Raw genomic sequence first — 13,112 nt, 5'->3', positions numbered from 1 at the left:
CCTGGTTACCTTAGAATAAGAAAGGGGGTGATGATTGAACTAGCAAATTCTCGATTTTAGCATGTTTTCCTAAACGTTCAGAAAATAATTATTAAATGTTTTCTTATTATTATATTACTACAGATGTATTTCTTTTTCATACAAATGCACAAGTTTTAAGACATCTGTGAATTTTTTTGAGGCTAGGTATATTTATTTGTTTAAGAAAAACATATACGGAGTCAAATTTACTGTTATTTATTTACAAATCCCTAATTTCATTTATTTATTTACTCAGATTGAATTGTTGCTGTGTGTTAGGTAGACTACACAGTAGAAAACAGAAATTGATAATAGACCAAAATAGACCTCACGAGCCAACTCTCAAATTCAAGCGATTGTTTCTCATCGGTGGTTAGAAATTCGACAAACGAACAGAATTCAGTCGTAAACTCAGGATACCCATTGTAGATGTCATTTGTCAATTTTGGAAAAATGTTGCAAAGGTATAAAATACTCTATGATAAAATACATCCCTCTCATGTTGTTTGTGCTAGCTTTGCTGCTAATGCTATATTGTTCAAAGTTTTCCTGTACAAACTTTGTTGGATGCTAAAATATTGATATCTAGAGATGATGCTACAAAATTAATTCCCTTGAGTTTAGCACATACATTCATAGTCTTGAATTTAGCCTCTGATCAGGTATTTGTGACTCCCACTTGTAGGGGAGCCCTTAAAGCGGAAGTCAATTTTTTTCAAGAATATGTTCCCAGCAGCATATGTTCTGCATTCTGATTAATTTTGCGTTTGTGGAATATAAATTAAGCAGCAAAATGCACTCGTTTTTAGCCATCTCCGGGGGCGGCCATTTTGTCTTCTGTCGACTGAAAACGACATCACAACCGTTCACAACGACCAATCACGCCTCAGATTCAGAAAACAGGTCAGCCGTGATTGGGATTATATTTTTCCTTCCTCTATTTAAATTGAGCTCGACAGTTAAGGCAATAGAAAAAGAAACAGATCAACAAAGAACTCACCAACAAAGATAAGAAATGATGGAAAGTGTACCCTGTCATAAACTGCGAGCTGTTCGAGACACTTCACTCCCACACTTGGTTGCGATGCAGAATACCTGTGACTCACCCTGACAAGCTCGTTACATAAAAGCACTGAATCACAGGCTTTTTAACGAGCCTGAGATGGCAGCCGATCGGCAATAAACCAACAATGGCTGACCGTGAATATGTCGTGTCTGCCACATTATTGAGCTTATTTCCAGAATAATGATGCTGCTTTCACATGAGCTAGGGGAGAGATTTGGGCTGCTGTTGGTTAGTCAGTCAGTTAGTGGGTTGGTTGATTACTCTGGTAGGCAGTTGGTTGGCTATTGTGTTGTTTAGTCAGGGAGTTGGTTGTTTAGTTTGTCAGTTCATATATTGGTCTTTGGGTTTGTCTGTCAGTTGTTTAGTTAGTTTGTTAGTCAGTTGGTCGATTGGTTGATTAGTCTGCTGGTCAGTTTGTTGTTGGTTGGTGGGTTTGTTGCTCTGGTAGTTTTGTCAGTCAGTTAGAGTAGTCAGTTAGTTGGCTAGTCAGTCGGTTCCTCACTTAGTCGTTTTTTTTTTTTTTTTTTTTTTGGTTGGTTGGTTAGTTGGCTGGTTGGTCAGTTAGTCGGTTCATCCGTTACGGTAGGGAATGTTGCAAATTGTTAGGCTTAGGCAGCGTTCTGCGTAGTTTGTCTTGTTCTGCTGTTTTCTATTGCCTAATTTGATATTTTGTCGTCAGGACAATGAAACCCAGATGCTTTCATGTGATTTTGCGCTCCCCCCTTTGTCAGGCCTGACAACGCTTCAGGTGGTCCTGGATACGGCGGCCGAGAGGAAGTGGCAAGTGACGGCCATCAACGTGGGCAACCTGAAAGATGAGCGCAAGGACGAAGCATATCGCTCGCTTTTCCAGGATCTGGAGAATAAGAAGGAGCGCAGGGTGATCCTGGACTGTGAACAGGACAAAGTCAAAGACATCATGGACCAGGTCTATTTTACACTTCTGCTACTATATAGTAAAACATGCTATGCGCAGGACTGAGCTCTGACATAACAAAAGTATGCCCACCCTTAAGAATGTACTGTAACTGTCTACAGGAGTGTCGAACACATTTCCTCATAGTCACATTGCACTCTCCCTGACTCCCACTAACAACCCATACAAGGCTTAGCTCCTCTGTGACACACAAAGATCTAGATTAAATCTGACAGTTGCGATTTATCACTTCAAAATACTTCCTTGACACCAATTACCATTTTCTGACCAGCCAGGGCTTTGCTTTATAGACAGAAGACAAAAATCCCAATTGATAAGGTTTTTTTTTTTTTTAATTTATGAATCGCTGAGAACTGGTTACACAGAAAAAAAAAAAAACATGAATTTTTGAATAATGAATTGCAAATTGGCAAGGGTTCACTGTAATTCAATATTTTCTCGCTGCACGCAATGAACCCGACATCTTCACGCGTGTGTATCAGGGAACTCCAGTTAGGCATTCCAGGCTTTGTACACCGGTCGCAGATACAAAACGTCACTATTCAGATCTGCCCGGCGCCGTCATCCCGACAGACAGAGGTGCCAGTCAAGCGGCGGGATTAGCTTCAGGTGTGTCGCACCTGTCACGCCTTCAAACACTACAAAGCCGATCAATTTTCCATCCCTTTTTTCCACCCCCGTTGCTGCTGCTGTTGATAAGGAAAAGTCGCATTGGATATCTCTTTCTGCCACAGTCGTTACTGTCAACTACACAGGTTGTTAATACAGCGATAATGGCTGCAAGCATCAGCTACGCTAGCTTGCGTGACACGCAGTTGGCCTTTGGAAAGAATTCAAAAAGGATGTGCTCATAAAGTTGGGTAATACACACGGAAAATTCCAATGGAATAGGTTGTAGCAGGTGGACCCAGCTGAAGTATTTTAGAATTTCCCATTTGAATCAAATTTAAAAATGAGAGAACAAATATCACATTATCCAAGGTCTAAATTTTGATTTCTGTTGTTTTGCCCATTGTGAGATTTCCCCTGATACCAAACAAGCTTTAAAACAAGTTTTACAGGAAGTATTTTTCCACCAGCATTAACTAGAATCAAATTCCACAGAACTGATTCACTTAAAAACATGTTACCAGATATTGTGAAATACTGTAAGTACTATTTCCTCACTTCCTACAGTGCATAAACACAATCCTTAATACAATCAACATTTCAAAATGTTTTGATCTAAAATTGTTGATAATTCCTTGCTTTTGCAGTGTCAAAGTGGGCACCATGTCTTTGGCAATGTTCAGCACACGTTTAACACCATTGCCTTCCGCACGTCTCCTTTCTTGTCATACAAAAACTATGTGACAAATATTCTGCTGGTGTTGTCCGTTTTGTTGCTAGAATTACACTCGCTAGTTGCCCTATTTCAACAATAGTGGCTAGGTGGGTCTGAAAAGTCATTAGATTAGGAACACTGCGCTTTTGTAAACTAGCTCCTCTCTGTTTTCTGGCATGTTGTTAATGAAAAACACTGAAAGTCAGCGCTTTAAACTAGATGCTGCCTCAAAAAATGTTCTTCAAAAAAAAGATCAGCCAGAACCATAAACAATTTTTTCGATGAATTGCTCAGCCATACAACGCAGTACTTCTTTTATAATTGAGAACATTACACAAACAAAATAAAATGCCTGAAATTAAAGTAGTGACAGATAAATCCGATTTCCAGAGCTGGGCACTTGACCCTTTTTTGCCCGTCCGGCCGCGACCCTCCACCCTTGACCTGGGTGTCCTTCCGGCCGCGACCCCCCCCCCCGCCTTATTCATAAAAATTAATCTGTTGTTAATCTTGATATAATCCAGAAATAAAATAATGTACTCAATTTTGTATGAAATTATATATATATTTTTTTCATCTCATCTATGATTCTGCAGGTCATCACCATTGGCAGACACGTGAAAGGCTACCATTACATCATAGCCAATCTGGTAAGAATAAAACAACAGTCAAGTTTTTTACACAGTTCGGCCGCAAAAATAACCACATTGCATCATGTTTTCAGGGTTTTGTCGACGGCGACCTATCTAAAATCCAGTACGGCGGTGCCAACGTATCGGGCTTCCAGATTGTGGATTTTGACGACCCGCTGGTGTCCAAGTTCGACCAGAGGTGGGAAGCCTTGGAGGAGAAGGAGTATCCTGGAGCGGACAGCAAGATCAGGGTGAGCCTCGGACTTCATGTTTGCATGTACCACAGTGCTTCAGACATGTACGCTATGTGCATTATTAAGCAAGTCTGGCCAAGAACACCATGTACTGCATGTATGCACTCCAGCAACGTCCAGCCTCATGGCCTTGGGATTTGTAATGAATCCCATGTTGTTCTACGGAATCCACTTTGAGATTCCTTCCTTTTCAAGCTCACTCAAATTGAAAGAGTCCACATTAAAGCGCTATATAATGCCGAGTAGGTAGCGACAGGGGATAGGTGGTTTATTAAATTTCTTAAGCACTGTAGATTGTAACTAGAATGGCACTCGGCAAGTCACAGGCCTCGGCCGAGCACTCTCAGGAGATACCAACATATTGTATTTACCTCTTTGTAATGAATGAGTTTAATGCAAGAAAACAATCTGAAATATTGCTGGAGGAGCCTGTTTTTCAATGGCCGCCTAGATGATAAGATTTCCAGGTTTTGTAGAATCGGAATCACTGATTCAGAAAGTTCCACCTTAAATTTTTTTTTTAAAAAGCAGAGTAGGCCCAAGTGGTCTTAAAAAATGAGCTGTTTTATTTGTAAAAATGTATTCAACATTATTATAAGCCACTCTAACATTATACACAGTTTGAACATCAATAGTATGCTTAAATATTGGGAACATTTAATTTTAAAAAGTAAGGTAGCTTTATTTATATAGCACATTTCATACACAAGGTTACTCAATGTGCGTTCCATGATTTGATTGACCATCAACTCCTTTGTTTTTACTCGTTTACCGTTTTTAATGTATTTTTTAATTTGTATATTTATTTGATTCAGTAATTTATTTGCATACCACTAGAGGGAGCCCGCACACCGTTAAAGGTACATGAACCACACTTTGGTCTATATTAATAGTTGAAATTGCGGATATACCTTAAACTATTATTCCGAAACAGTTTAATATAATTTAAAACTCATCTTAAGACTTACAAAGACTGTCCGTAACGTCCACTGACAACCCAGGCTAAACATAGCTCTTTCCCGACACACAAAGTTTGTCCAGTCCAGATGTATTGACACCAAATTACTGTACTACTCTCCTATTTGGGTGTCATTTTGAGGCATCTTAGGGTATTTCAACAACCGCACAAAAAAACGCAAATAGGTGAATTTGTGAAGGATAAACCGTGAATATGCTTGGGATTACTGTAGTTATCTATTTTTTACATAAACCTGGATTTTCCTAACTAGTGTTCCTCCCTGTGTTTTCTTGTACCTAGTACACGTCAGCGTTGACCTACGACGCGGTGCAGGTGATGACGGAGGCCTTCCGCTACCTGCACAAGCAGCGCATCGACTTCACCCGGCGGGCAAACACCGGCGACTGCCTGGCCAACCCGGCCGTTCCCTGGGCTCAAGGAGTGGAGATCGAGCGAGCGCTGAAGCAGGTAAGACGTAGCCGTGCTCGTCTTGTGACCGGTTGCCACGGCAACAGTAGATTTAGCCGCCTTTGGGAATGGGAAGGCATAAACGACAACAAAGGCGGCGGGTGTTGCACGGAAATGATTGATGTTGTTCTTACGCATGTGAACATTCATGAGATTAAACCAAGGGACGCTTTTCTAGTGTTTTAGTCGAAACCTTCAAATAAGAAGCGGCCGTACTGTTGAAAACAGTCAAAATTGAAGTGATACTGGAATTTATCTCGCCACAGCATACTGTATATGGGCCAACTGATTCAACATATTCCCCAGGCAAGGTAAAGTGGAGTGTATCACAGCTGTTTTTGTGGGAAAAGCAAACTAGGCACCAGATTGGTTGCCAGTAATTCGCAAGGTGGTCATTGACGTGTCACCGAATGAACCACTGCACTCCTCCAAATAAAACGATTCATTTTCCACTTATGTAGGCCATTCCCCAAAAGTGTATTGATGCCTACGTTGGCCAGCGTCGTAGAGAACAGTTGTACTACTGAGTTGCCAAAGCCAAAGAATCAGTTTTGGGGGGGATGATATTAGCTTCCTTCAAATAGACTCCAATTTATTCTTAGCTCTTTGCCGTCTAAGTTGGCTGCCAGTCAAAGGCGAGACGCAGGATATTTTTTTTGTCTAGACGCCTACTGTCCAGTCTGTATCTTGGCATGTGAAACCCTCTATGCCAGGGATTTTCAAACTGTATTGCCCACATCCTTAGGGAATACCCCCCAAAAATTCCTGTTGGTCTTTGTCATTTTTTTTTTACTGCACTTCCTTAGGTAAAAAGATTGTAGCTCTTATATACAGATTCAGACATCATCTGTTATGTAACAAGAAGACAAAAAAATGATGTTGCACTCTACTAAAAAAAAAAATCGAATTAAAAAATAAGATTGGGTGGAACGGTGGACGACTAGTTAGCACATCCGCCTCACAGTTCAGAGGTCGTGGGTTCAATCCCGGCCTCCCTGTGTGGAGTTTACATGATCTCCCCGTGCCTGCGTGGGTTTTCTCCGGGTACTCCGGTTTCCTCCCACGTTCCAAAAACATGCTTGGTAGGTTAATTGGACACTCTAAATTGCCCCTGGGTGTGATTGTGAGTGCGGATGTTTGTTTGTCTTTGTGTGCCCTGCAATTGGCTGGCAAACCAGTTCAGGGTGTCCCACGCCTACTGCCCGAAGACAGCTGGGATAGGCTCCAGCACGCCCCGCGACCCTTGTGAGGAGAAGCGGAACAGATAATGGATGGATGGATAAGATGATTCATTTTTTTCAGTATTTCTTTTTGTAACTCAGACTCAAATAGTGGCCAAAAGATTTAAGATGCTATACTATATTGCATCCCTAATGACTAAACATGAGGCCTTAAATGACTTTACTTTGCTGGTTTGTGCAAGGCAGAAGTGCACTAACCCCAATGGGGGTTTTGAAGAGGGTGTTTATTGTTAAAAGGTTTCACAAAAGCTTATTTATGGAGTCATTTCGGATTACCACTTGGGCTCCATTAAAACCAAATGCAAAAAAACAAAAACAAAACTGTTTTTCCAGACTTTCTTCTCTTTTGGGAACATATAAAGACATATTAACATACCTGTCAACCCCGGGCTGTGCTGAATCAACAAAAGTTGTAATTTGCCCGTACATTTCTGTATATAATCTTACACAGTATCTATATATAATCTTACACAGTATTTATCGCTCAGCGGGTGAGGTGGTGGAAACGGAACGGATATTTCTATATAGAATCTTACACAGTGTTTATCGCTCAACGGGGGCGGGGGGGAATTTGCTTGTGAAAGTCGGCCCAAGTTTGCAGACGGAATCGCTAACGGACGCTCCGGATTAGAGCCGAAATGGGCAAGACGCGATTGGTCTAACAAAAAACGAGTTTTAAATTTTTTTGCCCCCCATACAAAAATTGTTATACGGCGTACACAATTTGAAATGATCAAAAAAACGTATAAAATACGGGGAAAACGTACAAGTTGACAGGTATGTATTAAGAACACATTGTCCATCAGCCCTTCCAACAAATCGAGGGATTTTTTTCATGTGTGACAGAGGTCCAACATCACTCTGTTTAGGAATCAGTTCCGTTTGATAGCTGAAAGTGTCACTCCCTTTATCCTTAAATATGTGGCAGCTCCATTAAAATGCGTGATTCCGTTATTATCTGCAGTATCTTTGAATTTAAAAGACACATTGTTGCCACAGGTGCGCGTGGAGGGCTTGACGGGCAACATCCAGTTTGACCAACATGGCAAGCGGGTGAACTACTCAGTCAACATCATGGAACTGAAGAACAACGGCCCCGTAAAGGTAAAATCCCCCTTGCGGGGGGGAAAACGCTCTCAAGATTAACGACGTGTGTCTTACTCTAACGGGCGCTCATTACTTCTTCATGGCCGACAGATTGGCTACTGGAACGAGGTTGACAAAATGGCCGTCACCAAATCCGACGTCTCTGCCAACGACTCAACGGGGATGGAAAACAAAACGGTCATTGTCACCACCATCTTGGTAAGTTATCGAGGAGAACACTTTGATTTATGGCCGCTCAGGCTGCTTTAATTGGTTTGCAGGGTGTTTGTCCTTTGGTTCCCCAGACACCAGGTAACATTAAGACAGAAAGACACACAGTGTAAATGCTGCTCCGTTATCATTCATCTTGATTTGCAACACTAACCGATGGGCAATAATATGGTGGTGCCTTAAATTGCTGGACTTTCACATCTATTAGGATTAATTCTCCCTTGAGTCCACAAAGTCACCATTATAAAATCTTTACTGGCAATGTTACATTTTACATTACTCACTGTCATAAGCACAGGTTAACTTGGTCTAATATTATAAAACAAGTGCAGTTCGCGGTTCGCTATTTAAGAATTGACCTATTTGACTAATAGGAGAGTGGTAATTGGTATCAAAGGAAGTGATAGGTCCCAACTAAAAGTATGTATGTAGGGGAGGAGCTAAGTTTAGTCTGGGTTATTAGTAGATATTTGGAAAGTTTTTTCAACGCATATGTTTGGACATACTTTGTCTGCATTTATTTGTGGGCTCTTTGTATGTGGTTTAAACTACAGTCGAGCCTCCCAGACTTGTGTAGTCTCAGATTTTTTTCAATTGAAGAAAAAAAAAGTTACGTTCTTTTGGGGCTCCGTTCTTGGTCTTTCCGTAATTTTTTTAGTACCCATTTTTCATGGAAAACATGCCAGTATATTGACTGTATGTGGGCTCCCTCTAGTAGTACGCGAAACAATCACTGCGGAAATACAGTTCAGTTGTTTTTAACTTTTTAGTAAAGCATACAGTATTAGCATAGTAAGGTATTAGCAGTATAACTTTTATTAAGGTACAATATATACAGTACATTTCGATTTAGTCCTTAATCAAGTCTTTTATTTGCTATATAAAGTACAGTGTTCATTTTCAAACAAGGCATAATGCTAGAGTAGCTAACAATAATACTAAATATACTTTTTAGGATAAAACATCAGTCTGGTTTTGTTTTTTTGTCACCTGGGCCCATTACGCTACTATATTTTAATACTGGTCATGATGGTGGTACTGGTGCAAATGTAAAACATATTTTTAAAAAATGTATTTTGATTTAAATGTGTTGAAATCAGGGGAGGCTAAAACCACGTAAATAAAAAAAGAAATGATATGGTCTTACATAGTTTAAAGATATTGTGGATGGGTGTGGAACATACTCTATCAAATTTTTGTTTGGTGGTGTGCTGTGAAATTTGTATCATGCAAAAGTTGTGCCTCGGCTCAATAGACTTTGGGAAATTGGTCTACTCTGATGCACTTTTTGGCTCTGTGGCCCATATTTTTACAAAAAATGTTGAACTTCGTATCGCTAGTTTAAGACTTTTTTTTTAAGGACAAGAAAAAACAAAACAACAAAAAAGATTCCAGTTGCCTTGATTCAACCTTTGCAGGTCACCATGACCTGCTTGACAAATAATGTATAGAAACAAACACATTTTATAGCAAGCTCATGGTATTAGCCAGTAAGTTAAAATGGCTAAGGCACTTATGCTAGTAGGCTAACGATAACAAGCTATCCAACTTTTGGGCCAGTTTGAAATTCAACGCTCCATTGTCTGAGCTTCCTAAATGATGTCTTGTTGTGACGGGCGCCCTTCAGGAAGCTCCTTATGTCATGCTGAAAAAGAATGCCGACCTCTTTGAGGATAACGACCGCTACGAAGGCTACTGCGTGGATCTGGCCGCAGAGATCGCCAAACATTGTGGCTTCAAATACCAGCTGAAAATCGTGGGTGACGGCAGGTATGGAGCCAGGGATGCGGAGACCAAGATCTGGAACGGGATGGTCGGCGAGTTAGTGTACGGGGTGAGTTGCCTCTTTTTTCCAAAACATTGAGGAAAACCGGAAGTATCGATGGTGATTCCCTTGTTTGTTTTCCAGAAAGCCGACATCGCCGTGGCTCCGCTGACCATCACTTTGGTCCGAGAGGAGGTGATCGACTTCTCCAAGCCATTCATGTCCCTGGGGATCTCCATTATGATCAAAAAGCCCCAGAAGTCCAAGCCCGGCGTTTTCTCCTTCCTGGACCCACTGGCCTATGAGATCTGGATGTGCATCGTGTTTGCCTACATCGGCGTCAGCGTGGTGCTCTTCCTGGTCAGTCGCTTCAGCCCTTACGAGTGGCACACCGAGGAGTACGAGGACGGCCAGATCCAGACCAACGAGTCCACCAACGAGTTTGGCATATTCAACAGCTTGTGGTTCTCCTTGGGGGCCTTCATGCGACAAGGCTGCGATATCTCGCCAAGGTAGCTACCATCTTATTCTGTGATTGCTGAAGAGCATTCACACATATTTAATTCTGCACCCCCCCCCCCCAAAAAAAAATACATCCCTATTATTACTTCGACAGGTTAAAAACTATGCTCCTTTTCTATACCTATGATTAAGGCCTTTCAAAGTATTTTTAAAATCGTGTTTTCAAAATCTTCTAGCTATTTTAGTCATTTTGATAAGCTATTTTTCACTTCTTTACTTTGCTTTTAAATCTTGGTAAATGTCTAATCAATTTGAAACATTTTCGTTTCTTAAGCCCCCTGTATAATACACCCCTCGATTTGAGATCATTTTTTTCCTCAAAAAATTAGCGTTATTCACGAGATTTTACAGTACCTATTTTCATTTTTTTGTGCTCTTTCTGTAAGGCCAAAGGCAATAGCAAGATAGTAATTGATGTCAAAGAAGTATCGTTGAAGTAATACATCTCGACTGAGTTTTGCTTGTCGGGGAGGAGCTAATTTTAGCCTGGGTTGTTAGAAGAAGTTATGGAGCGTCTTCGCTGCATGTGCATATACAGTATAAAAGCACCTTCAGTGCCATTTTTTTTTTTTTTTTTTTACCAAATCATTTATAAACTGCAGTATTTATTTTTAAGGGTTATGTCGTACGGAGTGTTTGGACACTTTTGCGAGCATGGTTTGTGGTATATTTAACGTCTAAACGATTTATATAAGCAATTATCATGTACTTTTCCTGTACATCAATGTAAACCAGGTGGGGCCATTTTGTGGGCTCTTGTAGCATCGTAAGTCATGCTACTGTATGTGCGGTATAATTAGTTGGTTGTAAAATGAACTAAAGTCTCACAGAATTAATGACTCCCACCTCATAAATTGTAGCCTTTTATGCCATCTTTTGTCCTAATAAAGAGCGAGTGATTGTACTTGGGCGACAGGTCACTGTCCGGGCGCATCGTTGGCGGCGTGTGGTGGTTCTTCACGCTCATCATCATTTCCTCCTACACGGCCAACCTGGCTGCCTTCCTCACTGTGGAGAGAATGGTGTCGCCCATTGAGAGTGCTGAGGACCTGGCCAAGCAGACCGAGATTGCGTATGGCACGCTAGATTCAGGCTCCACTAAAGAGTTCTTTAGGGTAAGGCATGAAGTTTAATCCTCTGGCATATTTAGGACCGTTTTAGATGTGCTCAGTAGATGTTGTTCTTCCCATCTAATGATTCTCATGCACTTTTATTTGGATTGCAATGTTTTTATGCAGCTTTTCTAAAAAAAAAAAAAAAGAAAATGCAATAATGTTTGTAATGTGTATAAGAAAAAGACCACTAATATTGTACATTAATGATATAATGTATTGGATATAATTAATTAGAACATAAAGCAATTTTTGCTTCAATTCAATAGACGTTGTGCTGCTTTTTTTGGTGTGTGTGCTGCCTCGGCCACCTGGGGGCAGGATAATGCAGACATTAAAACTCTACAGTAAACAGCAGTAATCGTAGCTGTTCTTTGTGGAGGATAAAGAATATATGCCTCGTTTGTATATCTTACCACTGTAATTGGCTTCCTTTGAGGGTCAAAAATCCTTTGTAATGAGTTATTAGCGACAGTATAAACTACAGACATCAATTGTCATATTAATGTAACAGAATCAGGGATCAATACTGAATATGTACATTGCACTGTATAGTGTCTATTATATAAAGTCTGCAATTTGTCATCATTTGAAATTGTTTCAGATGTTGCAATAGAGCAATTTGACTAATTAAGTTTATTTTTCTGGAATTAATGTACTAGTTGCTGATCGAAGATTCTGCCACGAATTTCCTCATGTATATCCTCTCCTCCCCCCACAGCGTTCTAAAATTGCCCTCTTTGACAAAATGTGGACGTACATGCGGAGTGCGGAGCCCTCGGTGTTTGTGAAAAAAACAGCCGAGGGGGTTCTGAGAGTCCGCAAGTCCAAGGGCAAATACGCCTACTTGCTGGAGTCCACCATGAACGAGTACATTGAGCAGCGCAAGCCGTGCGACACCATGAAGGTGGGAGGCAACCTGGACTCCAAAGGCTACGGGATCGCCACGCCCAAAGGATCCTCATTAAGGTGGGTGGAATAGTATAACAATGTGTCCAATGTTGTTATAGTATCCCACCTACCCTGATGTAGCTTTGCTTATGTGTCTCTGGTTTGTATTAGGACATAAGGTAATGCGCTCTACCCACCCTCAAATCCCCGTTGCAATTTATTGTAAGTCGATAAATTGCAAAAAATATATATATAGTGTTTTCATGAACAATGGGGTATTTTGGATATAGTTCTTCAAAAAGCAATATTAATGACATCCGATGAAAAGTTGATAAATTGCCCATATTAAATAAAAATAGTATTTATAATGGAATACACGTGCTAGAGTGACATTTTATATTTGTCACATTTTATAGCCTATTTCTACATGAGTTTTGCTATTATATACCAATCTAAAATCAATGAAATAAGATTAGTTTTAATTTTCATAATGTTAAATTTTACAAAGTAGATTCTTAAAATTTCCAATGTAGACATTGAAAGGAAATAAAATGCTAAAATTATGATTATTAATTCAATTCTTATTTCATATTTTCATATATGT

At 40.3% G+C, this 13,112-nt stretch overlaps 1 protein-coding gene across 5 annotated transcripts in view; it reads left to right on the top strand.

Annotated features, from left to right (window-relative positions):
* The window catches only part of gria2b (glutamate receptor, ionotropic, AMPA 2b), a 43,414-nt gene that overhangs the window by 19,389 nt on the left and 10,913 nt on the right, over positions 1-13,112 (top strand). For all 5 annotated transcript variants that reach the window (XR_015090123.1, XM_086055614.1, XM_086055605.1 and 2 more), the window contains exons 4-13: positions 1,819-2,015; positions 3,945-3,998; positions 4,073-4,231; positions 5,493-5,660; positions 7,901-8,005; positions 8,099-8,206; positions 9,846-10,052; positions 10,128-10,495; positions 11,422-11,620; positions 12,339-12,586. Coding sequence is in view for 4 of the 5 variants with exons in the window: in XM_086055614.1 (XP_085911740.1) it covers positions 1,819-2,015; positions 3,945-3,998; positions 4,073-4,231; positions 5,493-5,660; positions 7,901-8,005; positions 8,099-8,206; positions 9,846-10,052; positions 10,128-10,495; positions 11,422-11,620; positions 12,339-12,586 (1,813 nt within the window). In the remaining variant the exon portion in view is untranslated. The remainder of the gene's footprint in view (positions 1-1,818; positions 2,016-3,944; positions 3,999-4,072; positions 4,232-5,492; positions 5,661-7,900; positions 8,006-8,098; positions 8,207-9,845; positions 10,053-10,127; positions 10,496-11,421; positions 11,621-12,338; positions 12,587-13,112) is intronic.

The sequence above is a fragment of the Filicampus tigris genome, chromosome 2, assembly GCF_054856515.1.
Source record: "Filicampus tigris isolate MCC_2025a chromosome 2, RoL_Ftig_1.0, whole genome shotgun sequence".
Taxonomy (NCBI): Eukaryota; Metazoa; Chordata; class Actinopteri; order Syngnathiformes; family Syngnathidae; genus Filicampus; species Filicampus tigris.
Note: the sequence above shows the minus strand (reverse complement) of the source record. Positions and strands in the feature narration are given on the sequence as shown.